At 38.8% G+C, this 24,659-nt stretch overlaps 1 protein-coding gene and 1 long non-coding RNA gene across 5 annotated transcripts in view; one reads left to right on the top strand and one right to left on the bottom strand.

Moving 5' to 3' along the window:
* Positions 1 to 2,476, bottom strand: part of LOC120719135 — a 6,776-nt gene extending 4,300 nt beyond the window's left edge. The window contains exon 1 of the long non-coding RNA XR_005692625.1: positions 2,219 to 2,476. This is a non-coding gene — a long non-coding RNA (uncharacterized LOC120719135). The remainder of the gene's footprint in view (positions 1 to 2,218) is intronic.
* The window catches only part of LOC120719134 (voltage-dependent L-type calcium channel subunit beta-4-like), a 26,946-nt gene extending 2,332 nt beyond the window's left edge, over positions 1 to 24,614 (top strand). Inside the window, exons 3-15 of one of the 4 annotated variants that reach the window (XR_005692624.1) lie at positions 12,538 to 12,657; positions 13,854 to 13,976; positions 14,111 to 14,226; positions 14,312 to 14,391; positions 14,492 to 14,511; positions 15,087 to 15,164; positions 16,244 to 16,302; positions 16,417 to 16,517; positions 17,057 to 17,208; positions 17,288 to 17,383; positions 18,365 to 18,535; positions 18,663 to 18,803; positions 21,965 to 22,042. Coding sequence is in view for 3 of the 4 variants with exons in the window: in XM_040008093.1 (XP_039864027.1) it covers positions 10,609 to 10,650; positions 12,538 to 12,657; positions 13,854 to 13,976; positions 14,111 to 14,226; positions 14,312 to 14,391; positions 14,492 to 14,511; positions 15,087 to 15,164; positions 16,244 to 16,302; positions 16,417 to 16,517; positions 17,057 to 17,208; positions 17,288 to 17,383; positions 18,365 to 18,535; positions 21,965 to 22,378 (1,572 nt within the window). In the remaining variant the exon portion in view is untranslated. Of the gene's footprint in view, positions 1 to 7,009; positions 10,651 to 12,537; positions 12,658 to 13,853; positions 13,977 to 14,110; positions 14,227 to 14,311; positions 14,392 to 14,491; positions 14,512 to 15,086; positions 15,165 to 16,243; positions 16,303 to 16,416; positions 16,518 to 17,056; positions 17,209 to 17,287; positions 17,384 to 18,364; positions 18,536 to 18,662; positions 18,804 to 21,964 lie in introns of those variants that run through there. The other 3 variants (XM_040008094.1, XM_040008093.1, XM_040008092.1) reach the window with 3 other exon arrangements.
* The last annotated feature ends 45 nt before the right edge of the window (positions 24,615 to 24,659 follow it).

Genomic DNA, 24,659 nt, shown 5'->3' with positions numbered 1-24,659 from the left:
GCACCCTCTTTTGAAATCAAATTAAAAAGCTTCTTACAGTAAAGTTGAATATCGTTAAGGTGCTCTGTTGTTCGGTTTTGTGGAACATTGAGGGTTGGAATCACATGGACCATGTGTCGGCTCTTCCCATGTATTTTCAAGTCAGTTGTCATGTGCCATTTCGGAATTTGGATTTAAGCTGCATTAACAGAAACAAAAAACCCAATTCCAGAAATGTTGGGATGCTATCTGCAATGTAAATGACACAGAATGCAATCATTTGCAAAACTCATAAAACCCACATTTATTTACAATAAACGAAGTGTAACGAAACAAATCAAATGTGTAAAACTGAGAAAATGTAGCATTTTGAGAAAAAAAAACACTAGCTCACTTTGAAATTGGCGACAGCGAGACCTGTCAAAGCTGGGACAGGGCCATGTTTACCACAGCATCCCCTCTTCTTTTAATAATAATAATAATAATAATGGATTGGATTTATATAGCGCTTTTCAAGGCACCCAAAGCGCTTTACAATACCACTATTCATTCACTCTCACATTCACACACTGGTGGAGGCAGCTACAGTTGTAGCCACAGCTGCCCTGGGGCAGACTGACAGAAGCGAGGCTGCCATATCGCGCCATCGGCCCCTCTGGCCAACACCAGTAGGCAAGTAGGGTAAACTGTCTGTAAAGATCTTGGAACGGAGAAGTCCAGTTGTTGGACCTTTGGGAGGGAAGTGTTGACCCATTTTTGTCTGATAGAGGATCCTAGCTGCTCAACCATACTGGTTTATCTTTATTGTATTCTTTGGTTCATGATGTGCTAAATGCTTTAAGCATCGTCTTGCTGAGTCTTTTAAAAAAAAAAAAAAAAAAAAGAAAAAAAAAATTCTGGATGATAGCATATGATTTAAAAAACAAAAAAAAAAACAAAAAGCAAAAACAAATAATAAATTAAATTCAAATTTTGATTTATTACAGCCAAACAGTTTTCCACTGTGTTTCAGTCCTTTTTAAGCCAGTTTTGCATCTCTGTATAATCACACTTTAACTTGTATTTGTGGATAGTATAGAGAACTGTGTTCAAACAGCGATTTCTGGAAGTGTTCAGGACTGAATATCACAGGGTCTCAGTATTGATTTTCAGCCATGTCCCTTGCACACAGAGATTTCTCCAAAAATCTGTTACTTTTGATATTATAGATGATGATATACTCAAAGTCTTGGAAATTTTACATTGAAGAACATGTTTCACTTTTTTTTTTTTTGCATATTGGTGAAACTCTGCCTCTCTAACATACTTTTTATACCCAGTCATATTACTGATGTATTTGTGGTTAAACCTGATTAGTTGCAAAATGTTTCTCCAGCCATTTCTTTTAGTACCATTTACTTTTGTAACATTTTGCTGCCTCCACCCCAATGTTTTTAAGACATGTTGCTGCAATTAAATTCAAAAGGAGCTAATAATTTTTCTTAAAATATTTCCGTTTTCCATCTTCAATCGTGAATAAGGATTTATGAGAGTTGCAAATCATTGTAATTCTGTTTTTGTAGACATTTACATGGCATTCCGCCATTCTTGGAATTGGGGCTTTATTGGGACTTTAAGTAAGCACTTCCCATTTTTGAAATACGAGGATTTACAGTTTATCATCTGCTACTTCTCCCAACTTTCCTTATCTGGGACAGGAGTGGAGCTTAGTATTCTGAGTTATTATTTTAGGAGAAATAGAAATACTGTTAACAGTAAAAGCCATGTGCTCATAATCTTATTTACTGTGAACATAAATATATCAGTAGCAGCACACTTAAAATACCAAAGGCAACTTCTTGCGCTTCACAATAATTCACCTTAGTGCACTTTGCTTAATACACCCATAGATATATTTATTATCAGTGATGGTTATTTGCAGATTATATTTCAATTTAACTGCCATTCCTGACATCCCCTCCCTAAAGAATAAAAATAAACCATCACAACCAACAACCAACGCACCCTTATCAGAAATATTGCAAAGACAGAAAAAATCCTGAATAAAAATTTGAGTGTGAATTTTGAAAGATGGTCTCAATAGAGCCAAACAGCAGCTAAAACAGGAAACGTATGAGCCAGCCATGCCTTTGCACTCATGCAGCAGAGATAGAGGTACACAGCAGCTTCACTAGTGTTGCGGCTTATCTAAAACTTGTTAGTAAAGATGTAAGAAAGTGTACTTATTTTGCCAGCTTACCGCATCCATTGTCGTGGTCCAACTCGTAAGTTGTGACAAATAGGAGGACAGTTTCAAAAGTGCACAACTGTATTAATTAAAACAGACCGGCACCATACTTGGCAATATGAGGTGTGTTAGTCAGTATTATCAGTGTGTCAGCAGTGGGATGAGTGTTTGAATGATGAGTGGAAGGTGTTGTTTAGTATAAACTCCGAGCTAACAGGGCTAAAGCAGACCAAATAAGAAGCAAATGTTGTAAATGTTTCAGGGAGACCAGCCAGGTGCTCCCACTTACACTGATTAACTCCACCTACAAGGGACCTTTAAAAGGGAAACATAGCAGGCCTGGAAAAAGTCAGGTAAACTGAGGTAAATTAAACAAATAGATAAAAAGGCTTTTTAAACATTACTGTTTATTAAGTTTTTAACAGTTTATTTTATTAGATTTGAATGGCAACTTTATACTTTAGGTTTTTCTGTCCTGATGAAGATTAAAGTTACTTGTCTCTTTATGATTTTGTCAATTACAATTTTCTTTTGAAAACTATAATTGACAGCCTTTACAAAAAAAAAATCAGTTCAAAATGTAATTTTAATAACAAAATATATTATTAAACTTTACAAATCTCCGCCTACCCCCAGTACACTAAGTTAACTAATTGAAAATAAAGACCTTTGCTTCTTGGAAAGAGGCATAAATAATTAACTGAAGATAAGACGATATACATTCACCTTTATCTGACATATTTTACTTTACCAAACAAAAGAAGGTGCAACATATTTCTTTAACAAAGCAATTGTCAGGCGCTTACATTGTTTTCATGACATCATTTTGCTTGTCTCCATAATTTTCCTCATTACTGCTTTGATCCTGTGACTGCTCATACCGAGGCTGCTGCACTTTTAGAACAGATGTATTAAAAACATTTTCACACATTGTGTTACATTTTCACACAGTTGCTGCATTTTTGTTGTTGTTTGTTTGTTTTTGCGCCTGGATCTGAGCTCTGGGTAGCTTAAGCTTCAGCTACTTTCCCCTTTGTTAGCTTCTTTAAATGTCCATGCTCGGCTGGGTGAAGGTGATTTCAGTGTAGAAATGTTTTTGTGGCGGTTCCTCCACAGTTTACTGTGACTGTGAGTGTGCAAGCGATTATTTGCTCACACCACTGTGCATAGACAAAAATGTTTGTGTCATATGTGAGACTCAGAACATTGAAAATCAGACGATTCTGATTCCTGGCTGATCAATTTTTACTCTGACTCCTTGCACTTTGAGAAAACATTTAACAAAAATAACCTTGAAAAGTCAGTTGGTCAGATAATCTCTCAAAGTAAAGCTGAAGCTGTTACACTAATAATAAGCAGTAGTATCCTTAACCGATTGAGTTAGTTTTAATCAAAGGTGCCAAATTTTAGCGTTCTAAACCCTTTGTGTTGTATTACGTTATAGCAACTTCCATCACTTTAGGGTTTTCTGCACTGTTTTGTGAGTGTTTTATAGACCAGATGACACCAGACACCCTTATATCCACAGTCTTGTTCTTTTGGTCACTACCCACAGCCCACAGATGTAGATGACTGTACAAACTTTTGTTACCAGTGAATCGACAGCTTCGCCTTCACCCACAGCTCGTTTACTATCTTTTATGATACAAATAAGCAGCATCTTCTTAATTTGAGAGACTAGAAGCAGCAAAAATTTGGTAAAGTAGTTGAAGCAGTTCATTATCCACTTCTTCATTAATCTCCACATTACATTTACTTAGAGGGTTTTAAGGGGTAAAGGCATCATGTTCCTTTCTTATAGGTGTGAATAATCTGCAAGCATAAGGGTCTGTAAAATAAATAAATAAAATACCTCGATTTCATTTACAGAACAGGAATGAGGAACAGTGTAACTGAGAGGCGTGAGAAAAAGAAGAAGAAGAAGGGGGGGCAAAAGGGCTGAGCAGACATCTTCTTCAGAAGGGGACATTAGTTATCCAGATCGCGAGGCTTAATGACAATCTCCAGATTTCCAGAGAATATTGCACGGTTTAAAATATTCATGACTCTCATTTTGAAGGCCTCGGGCGATGTGATGTGTGGGTTCAGTGTTCACACGAGCACCTTTTTGGTTTCTTTTCAATCATTACCTTCTCCCTGCACGCACAACAGGCACCCCGCCTCCTCCTGCTCCCATTGCTGATATGACAAAGTGTTTTATGCAGAAGGAGTAAAATTCACAAACAGAGCAGATAGTTTCTTGTCTGTGATAGGGGTGGGGTGTCTATGTAGGAGCAGTGGAGTATGACTCATTTCTGCAGCAGGATACAATAAGCAGTATGGATGTATGTGTTATATGTAGGACGCGAGGCTTTGAGACCGGAGGAGAAATCTTCAGGGAGTGCATGATAATAACAGCAGTTTCTTCAGTTTCTCCTCCGATGAATTGGACTGTAATGGAAATGAGTAAGAATGTGATGTAAATTTAAAGAGGCGGTTTGATCAGGTGACGCAAAAGCTGCACTCGTTGTTGTGTTGTGATGTGATGAGGTAAGAATAGAAAAAGAAGGTGTTGCCGGTGTCTGCTCCAGTGCAGGTTGTAGTGAGGTAAGGTGATGGGACATAGTGCGGTCTGTCTGCACGCAGCATGTAGTTTATAGAGAGGGAGGGACTGGCAGCATCACCATCACCACATCAACTGAGTAAGTACAAAGACTTATAATACAGTTAGATTCTTCTTCTTCTATTGATTTCCTAACATCTCTAAAGGATCATGTTGTAGCCGCTTCACCTGTCTCTCTTTTGCTTTGTCTTCCTCTTTCATGCTCGTTGTTTCGCTCATTCGTTCACCTGTTTGACTTTATGATTGCCTCAGCTGCTCTTCACACCTCTTCTGAGTTTTGCAGTTTGACATGCAGTATGCCTGATCTTGCCTTCCATATTGATGTAACCACAGACTGATTTATTGCAGTGTGTTTCAGAGAGCTCTGTAGCTCGTGGAACTCGCTGACGTTGAATTACGACCGCACAGCTAATCGAACACTTTTTGAAATTAGATATTTGGTTGCTGGATATCCTGATTGCTGGAGTTTTTGCTCAGAATATTTGCAAAGAGGGAAAGGGTTTTCAGCATGCTGAATAATGTATTTTGCTGCTGCTCTGGATAATCTGCTACCTATGGTTTAATAAAACCATAGAAATTTGCATTAGCATGCTGTCCCTGCATTTTATTTCTCTCATAAAAGAAGGAGTCTCTGTATGTATTTGATCTATACACTTTGAAAATCATTTGGATTTTTGGATTTTCTGTTAAACTCAATGTAGACACGAAACTTAGAATCATGACCTTTTCATAGAAAGTACTCCGGGCCGTACAACAGATATTAACGACTAGCCTCAGAAGGCTCATTTTAGGCATCGTCTTGGTTAAAGTTTTGTCTGTTTTCTGTGTCTTATACCTGCCATTAGGGCTGGGCTATATCATACCGTTCACGGTAATACCGGTGTAATGTTGGGCAACGATAGGAAAATGAAATATCGCGATAGAATATGGGTAAAACGCGCATGCGCAGTGCCTTTGTTTACATACGCACATGGCAGCGACGCAGAATGAGAAGAGCGAAAGCGGATCGTTAAATGAAACGGATGAACCAGAATTGGTTTGTAAAAATGCTGCAACTTCAGTGGTGTGGAACTGGTTTAGCTTTCATCCGTCAGATACACAACAAAGCACTATTTTTGGTAGCGCATGCTAGCGGGCCGTCGTTATTACCGTGTTTTTTGGAAAATACGGCACACTTAAAATCAATCCTTTGATTTTTCTGAAAATCGACAGAGCCCCTTATAATCCCGCATGCCTTATGTATGAATTCTGGTTGTGTTTACTGACCTCGAAACGATTTTATGTGGTAGACGGTCGCTCGAAAATCTGTCAAATGTTTCATTACGACTTTGCTAAGCTATATAATTTTAATGCACTTAAAAAAAGCTGCTTGTTTAAGTGAAAATACATTGATGGTTTTTTTTTGCACTAATGAATTAAGGAGTTGTAAAGTATTTTGTCTAGTGTCAATTATATCGTCAGTTATATCGTTATCGCAGATTTTCAAATGTATATCGTGATAAATATTTTTGGTCATATCGCCCTGCTCTACCTGCCATATGATGGTATTTTTCTCTTTCAATTCAAGACCCTCAATATGTACTTCTGTTGAGAGCATTTAACCGTCATCCCACAGCTTCCTTTGCTAATGTGTTTATATTGGCCTAGCCATAGCTCTGTAGCTAGCGACGAAGTAGGATATCATTATACAAAGAGTCCAACCAAAATTACCCTCTAAATGTGACTGGTGTTTAGTTTAAGGTTTTTGTTTACGTCTAAAGCAGTGTGATACATTTTTTACTTTCTTAATATGCCAAAAAAAATCTCGATCACAATATTTTTTTCATACAAGTCAATATTGACATTTATCTACATTTATGTAGTTAGTTAGTTATATAAATCAAATCAGTGACAATACAAGGTTACTTTTGATTTAAAATAATATCTATTTTCTGGTATAAGTTAAACATGCTATATATACTGTAGAAGAGCAGTCCCCAACCCCCACGCCACGGACCGGAGTCGCTTGGTGCCAGGATGCGAGAGTTGAGGTTTGGGTGTGAAATTTATGGTTTTCAGGGTTTTTATCGGTTTTTACCGTTATTTTTCGTTTTTATCTTTAACATGGTTTCCATGGGTCTTTTCCCGTGTGTTATGAATAAATCTTCTTTTTTGGGGGGTACCAGTACTGGTTTTTATTTTGTTGTATTTATCCGCAACACCTTAAAGGCTGGTCCATGAAAATTTTGTCAGACATAAACCGGTCCATGGGGGCCACTGCTGTAGAATATTATATGTCTTTAGGTTTGTACAGTAAACTAAAATCTTTAATCTGACGAGTTAAAAGCTTAAAGTGTTACTTAAAAATAAAATCAAAATGAAAAACTACATTTTATTTGTCAATTCCAAATAAATACATAGAGATTCATTCAAAATGAAATCTAAATCTGCTAAAACTATTAAATAAAACCTCTTAATTTGTATAGATTCAAACTGGTTTAAATTGTTGGGAAACAAAAACATAAATAAGACAAAAAACAAACAAAGCATTCTGTTTAAATATCCTTAGTATAAATGTAAGAAACGCTCAAATGTAAACAAAGGAGAACATTTAAAAAACTCATATTCACTCGACTGTGGTTGGCTTATGCTCCAAAGCAAAAAATAAATGGAAAAAAAATTACAGCCCAGGGAGTGCAGTACAGTCGCAGTGAGGTGGGCAGCGAGATTCATACACGGATCGGATGAAATCTGATGCGGTAGAGAAGTGTGACACTCTCTACACTCAGTGTGTTTATGGCCAGGGAGTTAGTAAGAAGGGTCAGTTACATTAATCAGCTGCTAAAGTTCTGTGTTTTTGACTGTACTTACTGACATCAGGTGTTACCATAACACAGGCGCTTGCATTTGTGATACATCTGTGTCTCTTCGTTTTTGTCATAAGGCATGTTACGGGAGAAAGAGTCTTGTAAAGTCTTGCATTGTGCAGGTAAATTGTCAGCTGTGCAGGGATGGCACTGCTTGATTTTCTGTTGTTGTGCTGGTGTATACAGCTGTGGTAGCCCACGCCTCCTAGACTCCTCAGTCTAACCTGATGTGGCTCCAACTCTGTTCCAGCCACCTGATTGATTTGGCACAGTACTATTCTCATTGTCATTGGCCTTTTGTGTTGTAATTCAAAACATAGACGTTCTATAGACTTTAATTGTGTCTCATATCACGGAAAACCTATTTCGCATTAACTATCTTTATCACTTTATTGCCCAGTCCTTCAGTCAGAACACGGTGTATCATCTTTAGATTCCAGCTAGCTAGATTAAACTCATACGTCCTGTTTTTGTCAAGTTAAACTTTACAGTAACACCTGAAAGAGCTACACTCATCATTTTATTAGAGCTGAAAGAATTTGGACCATTCTTAAGCCTCATTGGTGCCTCAGTGTTTGTTTGCTTTTGGGAACAGAAGGAGCATTTGGAGCCCTGAAATGGCTAATGATGTCAGAGTTAACAAGTGAGGCGTTTAGGGAGAACTGTTAAACTGTAAATCTCAGCCTGGGGAAAACACTGGAGTTACAATGTGACACAGTTCTAAAAAACATGTTTGTCACCATGTACGACTTGATCTTGACATTGAAATAAAGTTTCAATTTGATTATTTAGCAGCTTCTTCGGTTTGCATTAGCCCCGGTCCTCGGGCTCACTTGAGATTTTATGTTTAATAGTGGCCTTGCAAAAAACGCGAAAACACACAGACATTCTTAAATTGCACAGTTTCTTTTTAAGGAGGAAAGTTATGTATGTGCGTGCATGACAGCTTTCAGGACCAACTGCCATCACATGAGATGTTTAGAGAATATCTAAAGTATTGATTAACAAATTCTGTTCACTTAACATCACTGTAAATATGTGCAGGGCATCATTTTATGCATGATATGAACACTGAAGAACAGCAGTTTACACAGTAGCACAACAGTCTGTTAACAGCTGTCACTATATTCAAGAACAGGAAGGACAGATGGAGGATAAAGAAAAGAGACCAGAGAAGCTTCAAAATGAGTTGTGATCAAGATAGAGGTTGTGTCTGCTTTTTGTAGTTTTTCAGGTGAGGCAAAGATATCGTGTTAGTCAAGGCCAACAGATTCTTTTTTAAAACATAACAGGCACAAATGTCATTATTGTTAACAGAGGCAAAATGAGATAATTGTAAATTTTTTGTGTGGTTTCGCTTTATTTTTGCTTAATTTTTTAAATAATAATGGAATTAAATTTTTTAAGTATTGTATACACTCCTGACAGAAGTATGAGCCAACGTGTAAAAGCCCACTTGTGCAGTAATAATACCACTATGGCATACTGTGAAATACTATTGTCAGCAAAACAGAGGGCAGGTATCCATTGTTTTTTGCTGTGTTAGCCACATGGCAGCAGGGATGGATGCCAGCCTGCTGATTGCCAGGATTTACTCAACAGCTATTGGATGGATTTTTCCCAGACTTTAAGAGGATGACGAGACACTATTATACATTTAATGAGATCAAACTTTCAGTTTGTCCAATACTAATTACAGAGTCACTTCAAAACTAAAGACCTTCACATCAGTCTCAGCTGGAGCTTGTGTTTACTGGCCGTTGTTTTCAATGGTAAGGTCATGTGAGTTTCCCAAGGTTTTGCTGCCTGTAAACCTTAAACTTCATGTAGCGACTGGATTTTCACATTGAAATCAAATTTGGGAGAACAAGTAAACAAGTGATAAATTATGTCAATGAAGGTGAAAAAGGGTAAAATATAAAATTTTAATAGGGTTAATACAGTCAATAACTTTACATCTGATTTTTGGAGGTACTTGCGTAAAATATACACCCAATGTTTGTATTAATGGCAGCTCAAATTACTACACATAATATTAAAGACGCACATCATAGGGACGAACCCACATGTAATTTAATCCAAAGAAAGCTGCTGCTTTGTTACCACAACACATGTACACATGATGTCTAATATCAGATTAACTGAGTTTATGCCACTTTCTCGTATTTAGCAGCTCAAAAGCCACATTTTTCTTCTAATAAGATTTATCAACATCATAAATCAATAATCAGTTGTTCCTTGTTGTTAATGGGGTTGTGCTTCTGTAAAGTTACTCTACCATGGCTAAGAAATTCATTAGTCTTGAGCCAGTAGTAAAGACATCTCTACATGTCTTATCAGAAGGAGGGGGGGAAAAGAACAGAACAGTATCAGTGAAATCCGCCTAATCAAATTAGTGTGGAAATCCTCTGTTGTTCGGTCCCTAGCCTGTAGGATGACTTGGCCCTCTGAGGACTCGACTAGTTAGATGACACACTTCCCTGTTGGCCCCTCCCTGTGGAGTTGGGGCCATCAGTGTTGCAGTGTGTGAAGAATAATCACAGAAGCAGAGTAGGAAGGAACAGAGTTAAATTTAGTCTGCAGACAGGGACATTAGCAGCAAAAAAACAGAAACAAAAAACAAGACATCCTTAGAAAACACAATAAGGATGTTCTTATATTGTTACACTCTGCAATGCAGCCAAGCTTCACCTAAAAGACGTTGGTGGTAAAGCTGCTCTTTGGAGAATTTAACAGTCGGTAAGTTAGTGAGTGTGCAGCACAGGTGCATGCTCCCCTGTCTAAACGTTATTAACGAAAAGCTCTCTGTGTTCTAACATCATTAAAAGGCACTCTGACATAACACCTTTCCTCTGCGCCCACCACCATATTTATTCCGCTTTTATGTCTGTGTGTGTTTGTGAGCATTCCCAGTGAAGACAGGGATCGTTGTTAGAGTGAGAAAATTCACATTCATGTCTTTATCAGACTCTAGCGCCGTCCTGCTAATCAGCCAGGTATGCAATTCTCTCCGGTATCTGTGTGCGTCTGTCTCATGTGGTCACGGTCCCTCCCTCCACCACCACCACCTCCACCTCCCTCTGTTTCCCATCTTTTCGTGTATCTGCAGTAAGGAAAGATATGTAGGTCTCATTCCAGTCCTTCACAGCATTTTATTCTGTCCTAATCTCATCTTTCCCGTTAGATAGCCTGTCTTTATCGTTGCATAAAACCTCTCGCATCTCCATCACTCACTCGTAAACATCCTCTTTTCAGTATGTCTTGTCAACAGTATTCACCCCCCCCCTTCTCTCTCTTCTCCCCCCCCTCTCTCTCGCTGTCTGTTTCTACCCGTTCTTTCTCACCCTCCTTTTTTCTGACGGTGCTGCTCTCTGGCACTGGTGCAGTGTTGCCTTGCAGAGCTTCTGAGTGCTAGAAATCAGATCTAGTTATCTAACAGACACCACCACACCAAAAAAAGAAACGAGGAGAGGTGTTCGCTTGCAGTGGTACTGTAGATGATGATTTATTTTGGATTGCATGCATGCGTTTTGAAGTGCAGAGAAAGCAAAGGTGCTGGCTGGTTCTTTTTTTGTTTGTTTGTTTGTTTTGTTTTGTTTTGTGGAGGGGGGGGGGGGTATGTCTGGACACTTTGTGTATGTGTGTGTGTCTATATTATGTGCCTGTACTTCTTTTTGTTTTGCTGTTGCTAATTGGTCCTCCAGAGGATCTGTTTGTATATGTGGGTAAGATGGATGATCGGGACTGAATCGCTGCACTCTGGAGGAGAGGAAAACCAAAGTGAACTGTATTTCTGCTGTTTTTTAGTTTCTCAACATTTTGTTTTATTTACAACAATATGGCTGATCATGTCATTTAGAGAGGTTTACCTGAGCGTTTTCATGACCACCACCACAGATTTTTCTTTCTCTCCTGCCACAACCCCCTTTGTATTTTGTCTCCTCTGACTTGGTTTTCTTTTTGCTGACAGATTCAGGACTGAGTTCCTTAAGAGAAGCCAAATATAGGAGAAATCACACGCTCACAGGGACACGCAGTAACCAAACTATTACTGTGGAAGTCCATTTGTACATTGTATACAAACTGCAATTGTTATTATTACTATTGATTGAATCTGTGGGGCTATTTTGAAAAGCCTTTTTTTCCATTAACAGTTCAGAACCATAATATTAACTTTACTCTCACATGAGATCAAGAAAAACCGGAAAACGTCACACTTGAGGTACTGGAATCTGATTAAAATGTTTACCTAAATATTTCGCTGTTCATTTTTAGTTGATTGACTAATTGATTAATTGACTAATGGTTGCAGCTATTTTAAGAAAATGAGAGTTTTTTGTGAATAAAAGAAGGACCTATGAAGCTATTTTCACTATTTTACTTATTGTGTAAAATAGCTCTTTGTTTGCTTTATCCCTCGCCCTCAGCATGACATGCTAGCCATCCTTGGTATGTGTCCTACAATGAAAAATGATAACCAGCATATATTTTGCTAATGAGGAGATGTCCTTGGAGAATAAACAGGGGAATAAATGATGTATATATGCTGCACTGTGGGGGATGATGGACTGGATTGGGGCCAAGCAGGAGAGAAGAGGAAGCTCTTGCCTCCTTTGTGCTATATTTGGCCTCTCAGAAGATGGCTGGTGTGGGAGAGCAACGCATTGTTTTGTAGATGCACACACATGAATGTGTTCATGAGTACAGGCACATATTTGCATGCACACCTGCACTCAAACAAACGCTAAAAGGGAGAAGCAGATGAAAGAAAAAACAAACAGTAATACAGCCTAAGTAATGTTAACATGACTGGATGATCTTCATGTGACTCACTGAGTTATTAAACACTGTGCCACTAATATCATGTCACTCTTTCCCGACAGGGGTCAGCTGATTCGTACACCAGTAGACCATCTGATTCAGACCTGTCAGCAGAGGAGGACCGCGAGGCGTATCGGCGTGAAGCCGAGCGCCAGGCACAACAGCAGCTCGACAGAGCTAAGGTACACCATACAGTCATTATCGTAGCTACACATTGCTGTGTTTAGACTGTTTATGAACGAAAATATCTAAGAAACATTTGGCTCTATCTCTCCAGTTGAATTTTGAAGTAGAAGAGTCTAGGTTGTAGGTAAAAGTCAGCAAAGGAGATGTTAATGTCGGTGCTTTTACAAAGAAATCTGAAAATCTAATCATTTTTCATCGTTTGTGCTGTTTGATACTGCTAAATTACCGTTAAATTATCAAACTTTGTTCATCACTATGAGAAAGAGGCAGGAAGTCATTTGTTATGTCTATGGAAGCATCACTATTAATTTTAAACATATCTTTCCTAACTCTGTAACCAAGAGTATATTTTTAATGAGTTGATATTAATTGGTAAAAAAAATAAGCAACAACAGGCCCAAGATAACTAATGGATTTGTCAAATGTATTTGCACTAGTCTAAGTACCTTTGTCTTTTACAGTTGTGCTAGTTTACTTTTCAGAGGACAGTTGGAGCAAAATAATATTATTTGAGTTGACTATGACACATTATGCTACTGTAACCATATTAAAAGCTTTCCAACAAGTTTTTGCACCAGCTTCTACCTGATACTTTTCTGACTGAATATAATAAGTGAGCAAACAAGCAGGGTGTTGACGTAACTTTAATACCCTTGTGTTGTCCTCAGGTCAAAAATGACCCCTAGGTGAATGGCAAACAAGTATATGGGAATCCCGAGGACAACACAAGGGTTAAAAAAATTGTTATTAGAAAGACGGGTTGTTGGTAAAGGAGGCATCTAAACTGCTAACACTTTGCTGTTAGTGCTTCTGCTAGCTGCTGCTGTTGTGCGGTGAAGTAAACAGAACAATATGAAAGGTGACATCATGTGACATCATGTGCACAATCACTGTCACTGATTTCTGAGTAAGGATCTGACCATTATCCAATGTAAATGTTGTATTGGTGCGTTCCTATTTGAGCCAGATATTTGGCATATTACCACCCGGTCACATCCTTTGATAATCTGCTAGTCTGGTCACCATCTTTTGTGCTATGTGATTGGTTGCTGATTCAATCAAAGGAAGTCTGTTTTCAAGTAACAAGGAGTTGATCTATTGCACTCTGTTCTTGTCCTTGAGTCTCACATGTTTGCAGAGCATTTGCATCACTCACAAGTCTTCTTCATGTTCTTATTTGTTGACACCACAGTCCAAACCTGTAGCGTTTGCAGTAAAGACGAATGTGAGTTACTGTGGAGCTCTGGATGAGGACTGTCCAGTCCAAGGAGCTGCAGTCAACTTCGATGCCAAAGACTTCCTGCACATCAAAGAAGTGAGATTATCTGTTTTGAATAATACTAGTACTACTACTAATAATAATAATGATAATAATATGCCCTTTCATTATATTAAAAAAAGACACATGCTGTATGTAAACCAGTGCTACTTTTGAACTGAATTTAACAGAAGTACAATAATGACTGGTGGATCGGCCGGCTAGTAAAAGAAGGAGCAGACATCGCCTTCATCCCCAGCCCTCTACGATTGGAGGCAATGCGACTGAAACAGGAGCAGAAACAGAGGTCAGCTATTTCATTTCATCTCAGGTGATCTATTTCCACAAAACAGCTTTGGTAATTCAATGTGTCTTTGCTGCTGCTTCTGCAGGAAAACAGGAGGTAACTCCTCAAGTTTAGGAGACATGGTGACAGGGAGCTGGAGGACGACGCCGCCATCTGCAGGTGAATGTAAGTGCAGCAAAACTTCTTCTGGTCCTGAAACAAAAAGCAGCTTCTGCTGTCTTTTATCAGTTTCTGTCACTGATTGCTATTTTCTTGTTTTCACAAGCTAAACAGAAGCAAAAACAGGTAGGTTCTGGTACTTTATGATGATGTAGAATTTGCTTATAATTCATGCTTTTTTTTTTTTTTTTTTTTTTTCACTCTAAACAACACAGAGTTTGTAGAAGATAATACTGAATTCCCTAAAGTAAGAGAGGCCATGGAAAATAAGCAAAAATAGGTTATACAATTAGAAACTACAAGCAGGCTTGGTGTAACAGATTGTGAGTATAGGAGGTTGCTTAATTGTTTTTTTATGGAGTTAATATTAAAATAATCACTGCAGTAGTACACTGGAAGCACCTGATCTTAAAATGGGTAATTTTAACAAAACCTTTAAATATTTTACAACTAACCAATCCCTTTTCTGTCACCTGTCTCATTGTCAGGTTAGTTGATTAACTAATACCAGTAATTATTGTTATGTAATGTTATAAAACCAAAATGCATTTAAATAACTTCAGGTCTTAATATTGGTTTTTCGGTCATTGTTTGATTGAATATGAGGGTAAAAAACAACAACCAAACCCAACTCCCATCATTTCTCACCCCTGTTTTCGCTGTTCTTTATCCCCTTTCCTGTCCTCCTCTATTTCTGGTAGGAACATGTCCCTCCCTATGATGTGGTGCCCTCTATGAGGCCGGTGGTTCTCGTGGGACCATCGCTGAAGGGCTATGAGGTCAGCTTCTCTCCATTTCACCTCCAGCCGGCAGAACGACTGCTTTCCTCTGCACTATTTGCACTGCTGCATTCGTTATTAGCTCGTGTGAATTTGTCCTTTGAAAGTTATTGGAAAATATTCAAATATTAAATGATGACTTTTTTGCTATTTAGTCTACACTCATAATGAGAAAATGACACTATGATTTTGCATTTATGAAAGTCCTCAGACCCTGAATTTATACTTTGTTAAGGGCCATTTGACAGCCATTACAGTTTTTGGAAATTTGGACGATTATGCAGTCTGTAATTAACACTACTTACTACTTTTAGGAAATTAGGATCAAGAATTTCATCAAAGCTGGACTATTGATACAGTTGCATGTTTATGTCTCTTTTTTACTCATAAGTTATTTTTCAGTAGACAGTTTCATCCTTTTGCATAAGTAATTGTTTTCATGACTCCTGTACTCAAGCTTTTGTCTTTTATGAAGTAACTGTACTTTGACTCAAGTGGACTTTTTGGGTTTCTGCCATGTGATTGGCTAATTAGACATTTAGCGAACAGTCTAACAAGTGTACCTAGTACGCTTTACTGTAGTAACCCAAAACATTTTATGTTTTGTTTATTTATTTGAACTGTTTTGGTAATTTTCAGAATTTTACTTTTTAGTTACTTATAAATCTTTGACTTCACTAAAACCACTTTGCAGGATTCAAATCTTAAAATAATCTTTATTTATGTTAAACTGGGCCTTGGTGCTAAGTACATTTTATCCACTCCCTGAAAGAAGCTGTTTTACCTCCTGCCATCCTCCCTTCAAAATAGCATTCTTCTGATTGGCTGATTAGCAGGTGGAGGGGTGAATCCACTTTCACTGATATCGTACCAAGCCAAGAATAGAAAAAAATGTCCAGAGTCAAGTGTTAAGAGCAGTCTGAAGCATAACATTTTGGTTTATTTGATTTGACCATGTTTAGTACTAACATGAACAACTCTAGCAGCATACATTTGAAAAACAATAAGAGGAAGCAGGATGTCTTAGCCTTTTAATTATAATGTGTTTGTAATTAATTGTTTTTCTTATGTTCCCAAAGGTGACAGATATGATGCAGAAAGCTCTCTTTGACTTCCTGAAACACAGATTTGAGGGAAGGTCAGTAAAATGGGGAGATTATATAATAAATCAAGTAGTTGGTGAAAATCAGGCCTTTATTTCAGTGAAAGAGTTTCAGTGTATATTTACCTGCATTTTGCAACTTGTCCACAGAATTTCAATCACCCGTGTAACTGCCGACCTGTCCTTAGCCAAGAGATCTGTCCTTAACAAAAGACCCATAATGGAGAGATCCAACACTCGCTCGAGCTTAGGTAAGCTATGCTGATGCCAGTATGAAAGTTCCACAAGTTTCTTTTTTCTTTCTTTTTTTGAAGGGAAGCAACTTTTTTTTTCTTCCATGTATTTATTGAGTTTTAAACTTTACACTGAGACCATCATTAAACAAAACAAAACCAACAGAACAGAATAAAACAAAACAGACAAAACAAACAACCCGGCTCAAGAATACAAATAAATAAATAGAGAATCCACAGTGACACATATTCCAGTATCATCCGGTGCCATTGAGTCTTAGATGGGGCCGTGTCTGTGATCCAGTTCAAAAGTACACATTTCCTTGCACAGAATGTTAACAGTGCATAGAGCTGCTTTCCAAACTTCCCCTTGATTTTGACGTTTGCTACTCCAAGTAGCATGCACAATGGAGTGCATTCAGAGTCAGTGGTGAAGATCTTATCCAGTTCACACTTTATGACAAACCAAAATTGTTGTATTTTGAGGTTGGCCACCTCTATTTTACATTTAGGGAAGGGAATCAACTTTGATAATCTAATGTTTCTTGTCTGTACAGCTGAGGTTCAGAGTGAGATTGAAAGGATATTTGAACTCGCCAAAACCCTGCAACTGGTTGTTCTGGACGCAGACACCATCAACCATCCCGCACAGCTCGCCAAAACCTCCCTTGCACCCATCATTGTCTATGTTAAAGTTTCCTCACCAAAGGTACACCTTGCTCATGAACATTAGATTAAGGCAGTCTTATCTTTCTTGGTTTCTTACACCATCTGTTTCTTTTTCTCAGGTGCTCCAGAGGCTGATCAAATCCAGGGGGAAGTCTCAGAGCAAGCACCTGAATGTGCAGATGATGGCTGCAGACAAACTCTCTCAGTGCCCCCCTGTGAGTGCTACAGTTTGTAATAAGTCCATGCAGTTTGGACATTTTACATGATCATGTAAAATGATTTTTTTGATTTTTCAAAAAGTATATTCAAATATTTAATATCAAAAAAATCATCTGAATTAAAGGCTTGAGCAGTGTGTGGCATGGTTAACTGTTAGTATCTAGAGGGGGATTAAAATACGAATGAAAAATAAAGGTGGAGTTTTAGCAAAACAGCTGGTTAAGCTTATTGCACTCAGACATTCTCATAGACGCTAATCTAAAAGTGCTCCTGAGCTTGCGCCTGTTCAACTTGCCTGTTTTATTAGACCAGGCATGGTCAGAGCTGCCTTGTCATTGCTTTCCTTTCTAATGTATTGAAGTTATTAAAAATGTTTTCACGTGCCATCTCCTCTACATCTCAGAAGTTGGCCAAGGTGATTAGCAAGAGAAAACTCCTCTGAAGCTATAATGCTATCACTGAAGCCCGTTCATTTGCTAATGCTAGCTGTGTTTCCACACAAAGCGCAGGTCATGACTGATCTTGAAGCAGTGAAAGCAGACCAACGGCAGCTTGCTCTCCCCTTAGTTTACCATCAAAGACCAGAGGTTTATCCGCAGTGCCCATGCGCAAACCACCAGAAAAAAAACTGCTGGCCTCTCAGCTTGCCTAGCAGCAGTTATTGTTAGCAGGAAACAGACACCCCCTCAGAGAAGGAGACGACTACACTTTGCTATGTCATGAAATAAGCACAGCTTTCAGCGACAATAGCCAACTACCTAACACAAGATGGCAGTAATGTACAGACTGGGTGCGCATTAATTGACAGGCAAGGTGCTTTATGACAGCACTGTCTGAGATGAAAGGAGAGAGATCGCTATAGTTTGGTATGTTTCAATGTATTTTACTTTATTTCTAGATTTAATAATGCAAGCACTGCTTGTCCTAACAGAATGCCACTGAGTTACAGTCTAATTTTTCATGTTGTACATTCGTAGGATATGTTTGATGTCATTTTGGATGAGAACCAGTTGGAAGATGCTTGTGAGCATTTGTCTGAATACTTGGAGGTTTACTGGCGTGCCACTCACCTCCCAGGAAACACCCCTCTTAATCCACTATTGGAGCAGAGCCTCATGACCCCGCCTTCTGCCATCTCTAGCCTACAGGTAAGTTTGTCTCTGAGTGTGTACATAAATCAGGAGAGCGTAAAAATACGCTTTTAAAATAATGCAAGACTTTTGACAACGAGCCTTGTTTTTTGAACACATTGTATGTTGTCACTGTCTTTGCCAGCTCTTCCCATCTCAGGCTTCACTCCTGTGTTTTGTTTAATTGTCTCCAGTTGTCTTGTCTGTCCTCTCACTCATCCATGCTTAACATCTTTGCAGTTTTCTGAAACACAGGAATTAATTGAATGATCGCGTACAAACTGGGGTGAGTAGTAGGGTTTATATAATATGTATATATATTTGCACCCCTCTTGCGCACCTCCGACACCCGAACACGACCCTGCGGCTGAGACAGTGAATGAAAAGCATTTTATTCATTCAACTCTCAGAAAAGATTAGACCTGGTGTGTTTTTGTTTTTCTGCTGTTGTTTGTCTTTAATTTACTGCATCCTGCCTCTTTTCCTTTACTTGGATGGTTTCAGGTGAATCACTGCTCCACAAGCTTTATTCACAAAGCAGCTAAGCTCTGTCTCCATTTTAATACTACAATTGAAATATATTGGTTTTGTTAAATCTAACTTTCCCTATTGTGTTCAGTTTCCAAGCATGCTTTGTGAATGCTGTCCCCGCTCACTGTGGCACATGAAGCTACCTGAATGATGCTAATTAAAGCGAGTGATGGGTGCTTAAACGATGCTTTCACCTGAACTAAATGCAAATTTACACACAAAAGATGAGTCCACAGCATCGGCAAAATAACTTTTTACCTCCAAGAGGAACTTCCTGAACATCCATTCAGCCGTTTCACATGCATTTTTTTGTTCAGTGTCTGTTGTATTAATCTATACACACACCGACAAAACAAAGGACTTTGAAGATAACAACACTGCTGCACTTCTGCATGCCACTTATGAACACTATCACCCTTTTATGTTGCTCAGCTCTGTGTTATTTCTGCAGTTTACTTACCTGCGGTTTATGACACTGACTGCAGGTTGATTAAAGAACAAGTAATCCCAGTTTTCTATACCTTGATATTTTAGAAAATGCCACAATATCTCTGAGGTTATACATCACATTTGCTATTTCTTGCAATTTTAGTAAAAATAGGAGTTTTTTGGTCATTATATAGGCTTTTTTTAATGTTACCTACAGTTGTGGTCAGAGGTTTACTTACACTCATCATGAGCATGAATGTCATGGTCATTTTGGCTTCTTTCTCCAGGGTGGAATCGTTGCACAGCAAACATTTTAATAATTCGAGCAGTGCCAAGTAGGTGCACAAGTTTGAATTTATTTTGAATTTTCTCTAATTCACACAGGGACAGAAGTGTATATATACAGGCTCAAACATATACATACACTGGCAGCATCATGTTCTGGGGCTGTTTTCCTGTCAGCGGTACTGGTGCATTACACAAAGTGGATGGAAAAATGAAGAAGAAGACTACATGCAAATTCTTCACCTTTACCTCAGATCAACACACAGCTGGACAGTTGAAACATGAAGATAATTGGGTGATCAAACAGGACAACGATCACAAACACACATCAAAAATGGTTTTGGACTGGATAAAGCTAACATTAAGCGTCTGGAATACATTTTGAAACCTTGTGGAATATGTTTAAAAGTCGGGTCTGTGCCAGAAAACCAAAAAAATTTATGAACTCTTCCAATTCTGCCAGGAAGAGTGGTCAAATGTCCAGGGAAGAATTATGGCAGAAGGTTGTTGATGACAATCAAAAGCATGAGGTCGAGGTGAATCTTGCTAAGGAACATTTAACCAAATATGTGTAATATGTATATATTTGAGCCTGTGTGGATTACAGAAAAAACTGGATAAATTAAAATTTGTGCACCCATTCATTTTTTTCATTAAAGATGTATGCTGTACAATTATTCCACTGTGGAAAAATAACAGTTCAAAGAAATCATTAGCATTAGCAGAAATCAAAGCCCTATATTACCATGACATTCATGTCGATTATAAGTGCAATGCAAACTTCTGACCACAACTGTAGTTCTGCAGCTCTGTGTCACGGAATTAAGCTTTTGGGTTACGGTAGCTTACTTTACATTGGAATATCCATCCATTCATCCATTTTCTTTACCATTTATCCAATTCAGGGTGGTGTGGGGCTGGAGTTACATAAGAAAATATAGCACCACAAGCAGTAGAGGACGTACTTACATCTTTTATCAATCGATATCAATAGTTTGTGTTGTTGTCTTACTCTTACTTACTGTTAATGCAATTCCGATGTAGAAGAGAGATTACAGAGCCCACAGTCCTCAGGCCGTATAAAGAATCATAAAAGTAGCATTGAATTGCAGGAGTGTCCAAGATATGTACAAGGAATTGTAAGTGGCCCGCCAAATGGTCCAATGTGGCCTACTAGGTAGCTTTTCAAATTGTAAAAACTGCAGACATGCACGGCATTATTTTTGTGACTTTTCTCTGTATTTTGTATCAGGAAGTATTGCGGTGTTAAGAGTGATCGCATTATAACTTTTTATGTGAGCAAGAGGTTTGAATCGTCATCAGTTTTGCAGCAGTTTTACTGACAAAGATATCACATATATATTTCACTTAAGTTCTTTTGTTTTGTTTTTGTTGGGTTTTTTTTGCAATGACCATCTGAATGTGATGAAATTGCACTTCTTTTTCTTAAGACAGCTGAGGCTTTTTCCTATCTGATTGTAAGGGATTGTTAGTGAAGATTGAACCTTTTCAAACACTAACACAAAGATACAAAGATGATACATTGTTTCATTGGTCATTATTCAGTAGTTTTACTAACCAAGATCAAGTAAAACTGGGCACGGCTCTTCAGCAAAAATAAAAGTGACACCTTTGCCCTTTATACTCGTTTAATACTCGACACCTGTTTAAACAGAACAAAGACTGTGGTCTAAACTGTACCTAAACTCCTACAGTAGGTGTCACTTTGTGTTCAGTAAGAAGCTTTTTTAAAGGCACACGTGGGTATGTGAGGAATGATTTGAGTCTGCCATATTCTATTGGTCTCTGAGGGTAATGCTAACTTTATGCTGTTCATGGAAAAGAAAAGAAACAATTTTGTATGAATCATTTTAAAGTCTTAATTTAAATCTACTAAAAATAAACATAAAAACTGACCACTTAGAACGACGGTTGGGCATTGATCTGATCACACTGTGATCAGAGACTTGGAGAGCTCAATGTCTTCTGTAGGCTCAAAATAGTTACTTCAGTGGGAAATAATGGGAAAGAAACCAGAATTTTCCTTTCAGACAGACTCCCACAATTCCTTCAAAGTCCTTATTGATGTAGTGTTTGCCTTATTTTGTGTTTTTCCTTCGAGATGATATCCTGAGTCCAAGCTTTGATGTGACTCTGCCTTTATTTGTATTTTTTTCCTGCATGACCACTTGAATCATCCAGAACAAGAACCAGCCGCAGCCTTGTGAGACAGCAGGCTTGGAGGGTGATGAGGAAGAGGAGGCCGGCGAGGAGGCCCACTCCCCCCTGGAGCAGGACAGTCTTATGCCATCTGACGAAGCCAGCGACTCGCTTTCTCGTGGCCGGAGGGGGAGCCCCTGTCACAGGGGGGGCGAGGAGGATGAAGAGGAGGAAGAGGAAGAAGAGGAGGAGGAAGATGAGGAGGATGAATACGCCTCTCCCTGCCACGCTCGCACATATAGGGACATGTACCCCTCTCACCGCGGCCATACAGGCGGTGCCCACAGCGCCAACGGGCACGAGTCACAAGACAGGCTGCTCCAGCGCGAAGCTCAGCAAGGTCACAACCAGCGGAACCGCCAGCGCAGCCGCCCCTGGCCCCGAGACACCTACTGAGACAAGGGGCCCCTCCCAGCCTCCAGCTCCCCCCCCCCAAGCCCTCCACCCACCGCACAGGCCCAAACTAGCAACTTAGAGATGAAATTTGTTCCCAGATTCGCCAAACTTTAGTGCCAATTGGAAACAAACACAAACAGATGCCCAGTTTATCGACCAATCACAATTTTCCAGGGGGCCTACTCACCTCTGAAAGGGAAAAGTTTCAGGCTACCAGCTGTACGCAAACTCAAACTTTAGCTGCTTTGCCTAAGGTTTCTCTATTGTAGGATGTCTCATATACTGGCCTTAAAATTCCTAAGACTTTTAACGATCTTTACTATTGCATGTATAATTTTAAGACTATTTGCACATTAACGTCAGAACAGGAAGTGAATGACCTTTATGGATAAACTAACGTAGGAATGTCTACCGCTGAATCAGTTATGGGAAATAGTAATGCATTTGATTCCAATGTATATACTGAATGGGCACTGCTACTTTATTTGTTTGATTTTGTTTATATGGACTTGTTTGTTGCCATCCATGTGTTCGGTGAACGGAGATTTTTGGAGAGACATTGTACAGTCTCTAAACAGTTAAAACGTCATCGATATGAAGCTGCAGTACAGCGTCAGCGTCACCTACAGTGCAGTACGTTCTGGGCATCGCTCGTCTTTGCTGTTGCACAATCACTCTCTTAAGAAAAAAAAATCTTTGAATGGGCACAGAGAATGTAAACACAACCATGAAAGGGAATGTTTTAAATCTTTTAAAGGATGAATTCCTTGCCAAAAAAAACAAACAAAAACAAAAAAAACACACGTTTGTTTACATCCACTCATACACATATTTCAAGCACATGCTGCACAGCTGCAGCTCCTCTTCAAATCCAGGCTTCAGAGAATGTAAGCTTGCATGCCTTTTGCACCTCCAGCACCACTTGGTCGCACAACCTATCGCCCCGTAAATTCGATTGTAGCACGTTATTGATTGTAGCATCCAGTTTCTAGACTGATCTCACTCCCCTTACATCCACCTCACTCTCCTCGGATATTTTTTGTGTCGAACATTGTTTGCGTACTGCAGTTTTACAGCTGGTTTTTACAAAGGCGGATCCTCAGGTGTATGTCCTACAACACTCATCGCGCTCAGCTCCATGTAACGACCGTGTCGTGCTCCCCGAGGACTTGTAGCACTCGTGACACGTCATTCTGTTCCTGCGCCATTTCTAGTCCGTGAGCCGACGACGAGGTGGACGCGATGCTGATAAGCGGCGGCCCAACTCTGTTCCTTACACAGGGTGGATTGTTGTCACGGCCGGCTGATAGGAAACCCTGGTTTACTGCTTCCATGTGTCACAGGTATCTCTATCTAGTGTTCTGTATATTTTAAAGAGAAAAAAAATCAGCATGATTGAAAAAAAAATTAAGAAAAAAATCTATGCAAGTGTTGCATGAAATCTGATTGTTTCTTTTGAAGTATTTTAGTAATGCATCGATTCTGACTCTCCTCGTCGTCTTGTAGTGATAGTCTTGTCTTTGGGGCTACTCACTCCTCGCACCACCAACAACACGATTACTAAAAAGATCTGTTTATTTCTTCACACACCTTTAACGCTGAGGACATTCTTCCACAATAAAGTCACTCACTGGGGGGAAAAAACAAAACAAAGAAAAAAACTCGTCCCCGATCAGGCCTTTGATTTTGTTAATTTGTGATCTAATGAGTGGATTATCCAAGCCCTGCATGTCTTAGTTCAACAATTAGCTCCTTTCGTTATATTTTGGCAGAGTATGTTTTTCAACGCGGACCAATTTAGCAACTGATAAAACAGTTGAAGGTTTTTCGATTTATGAAGCACAATTTTTACAAGAGTTATACTTCAGTTTCCTCTGTCTTATTCTGTATGCAATACAAAGCCTAACATTGAAAAACTTTTAAACGCCTTAGACCATCTGGACTTCCTCTTTTGTGTGAGTAGAGAAAAAAAAAATTGCACTACTTTTTTTTGGGATGGTTGCTTTGTAATGCAATAACTGCACTAAATATAACCATATATCCACCAGACTACCACAGCGTGCTAGCGTGACCTGACACGCCTCTTCCCTCTATTTATCAAAAGAGACAGCAAATGAAAAAGTGAGACATTTCCTGCCTGATGCTGTATAGAATGCTTTCTATTTGAAAATAGATTTACAATGTTAAGTAAAATATGAATTAAACTAAATAAACATGACATTTTATGTACTTTTAATGGTGTAACTCATTTGTCTTTCATTGTCATTTACTGACCAATACC

This window comes from Simochromis diagramma, unplaced genomic scaffold, assembly GCF_900408965.1.
Source record: "Simochromis diagramma unplaced genomic scaffold, fSimDia1.1 OVJJ01000545.1, whole genome shotgun sequence".
Taxonomy (NCBI): Eukaryota; Metazoa; Chordata; class Actinopteri; order Cichliformes; family Cichlidae; genus Simochromis; species Simochromis diagramma.
The sequence above is the reverse complement of the archived record's forward strand: the minus strand, read 5'-3'. Positions and strand labels throughout refer to the sequence as shown.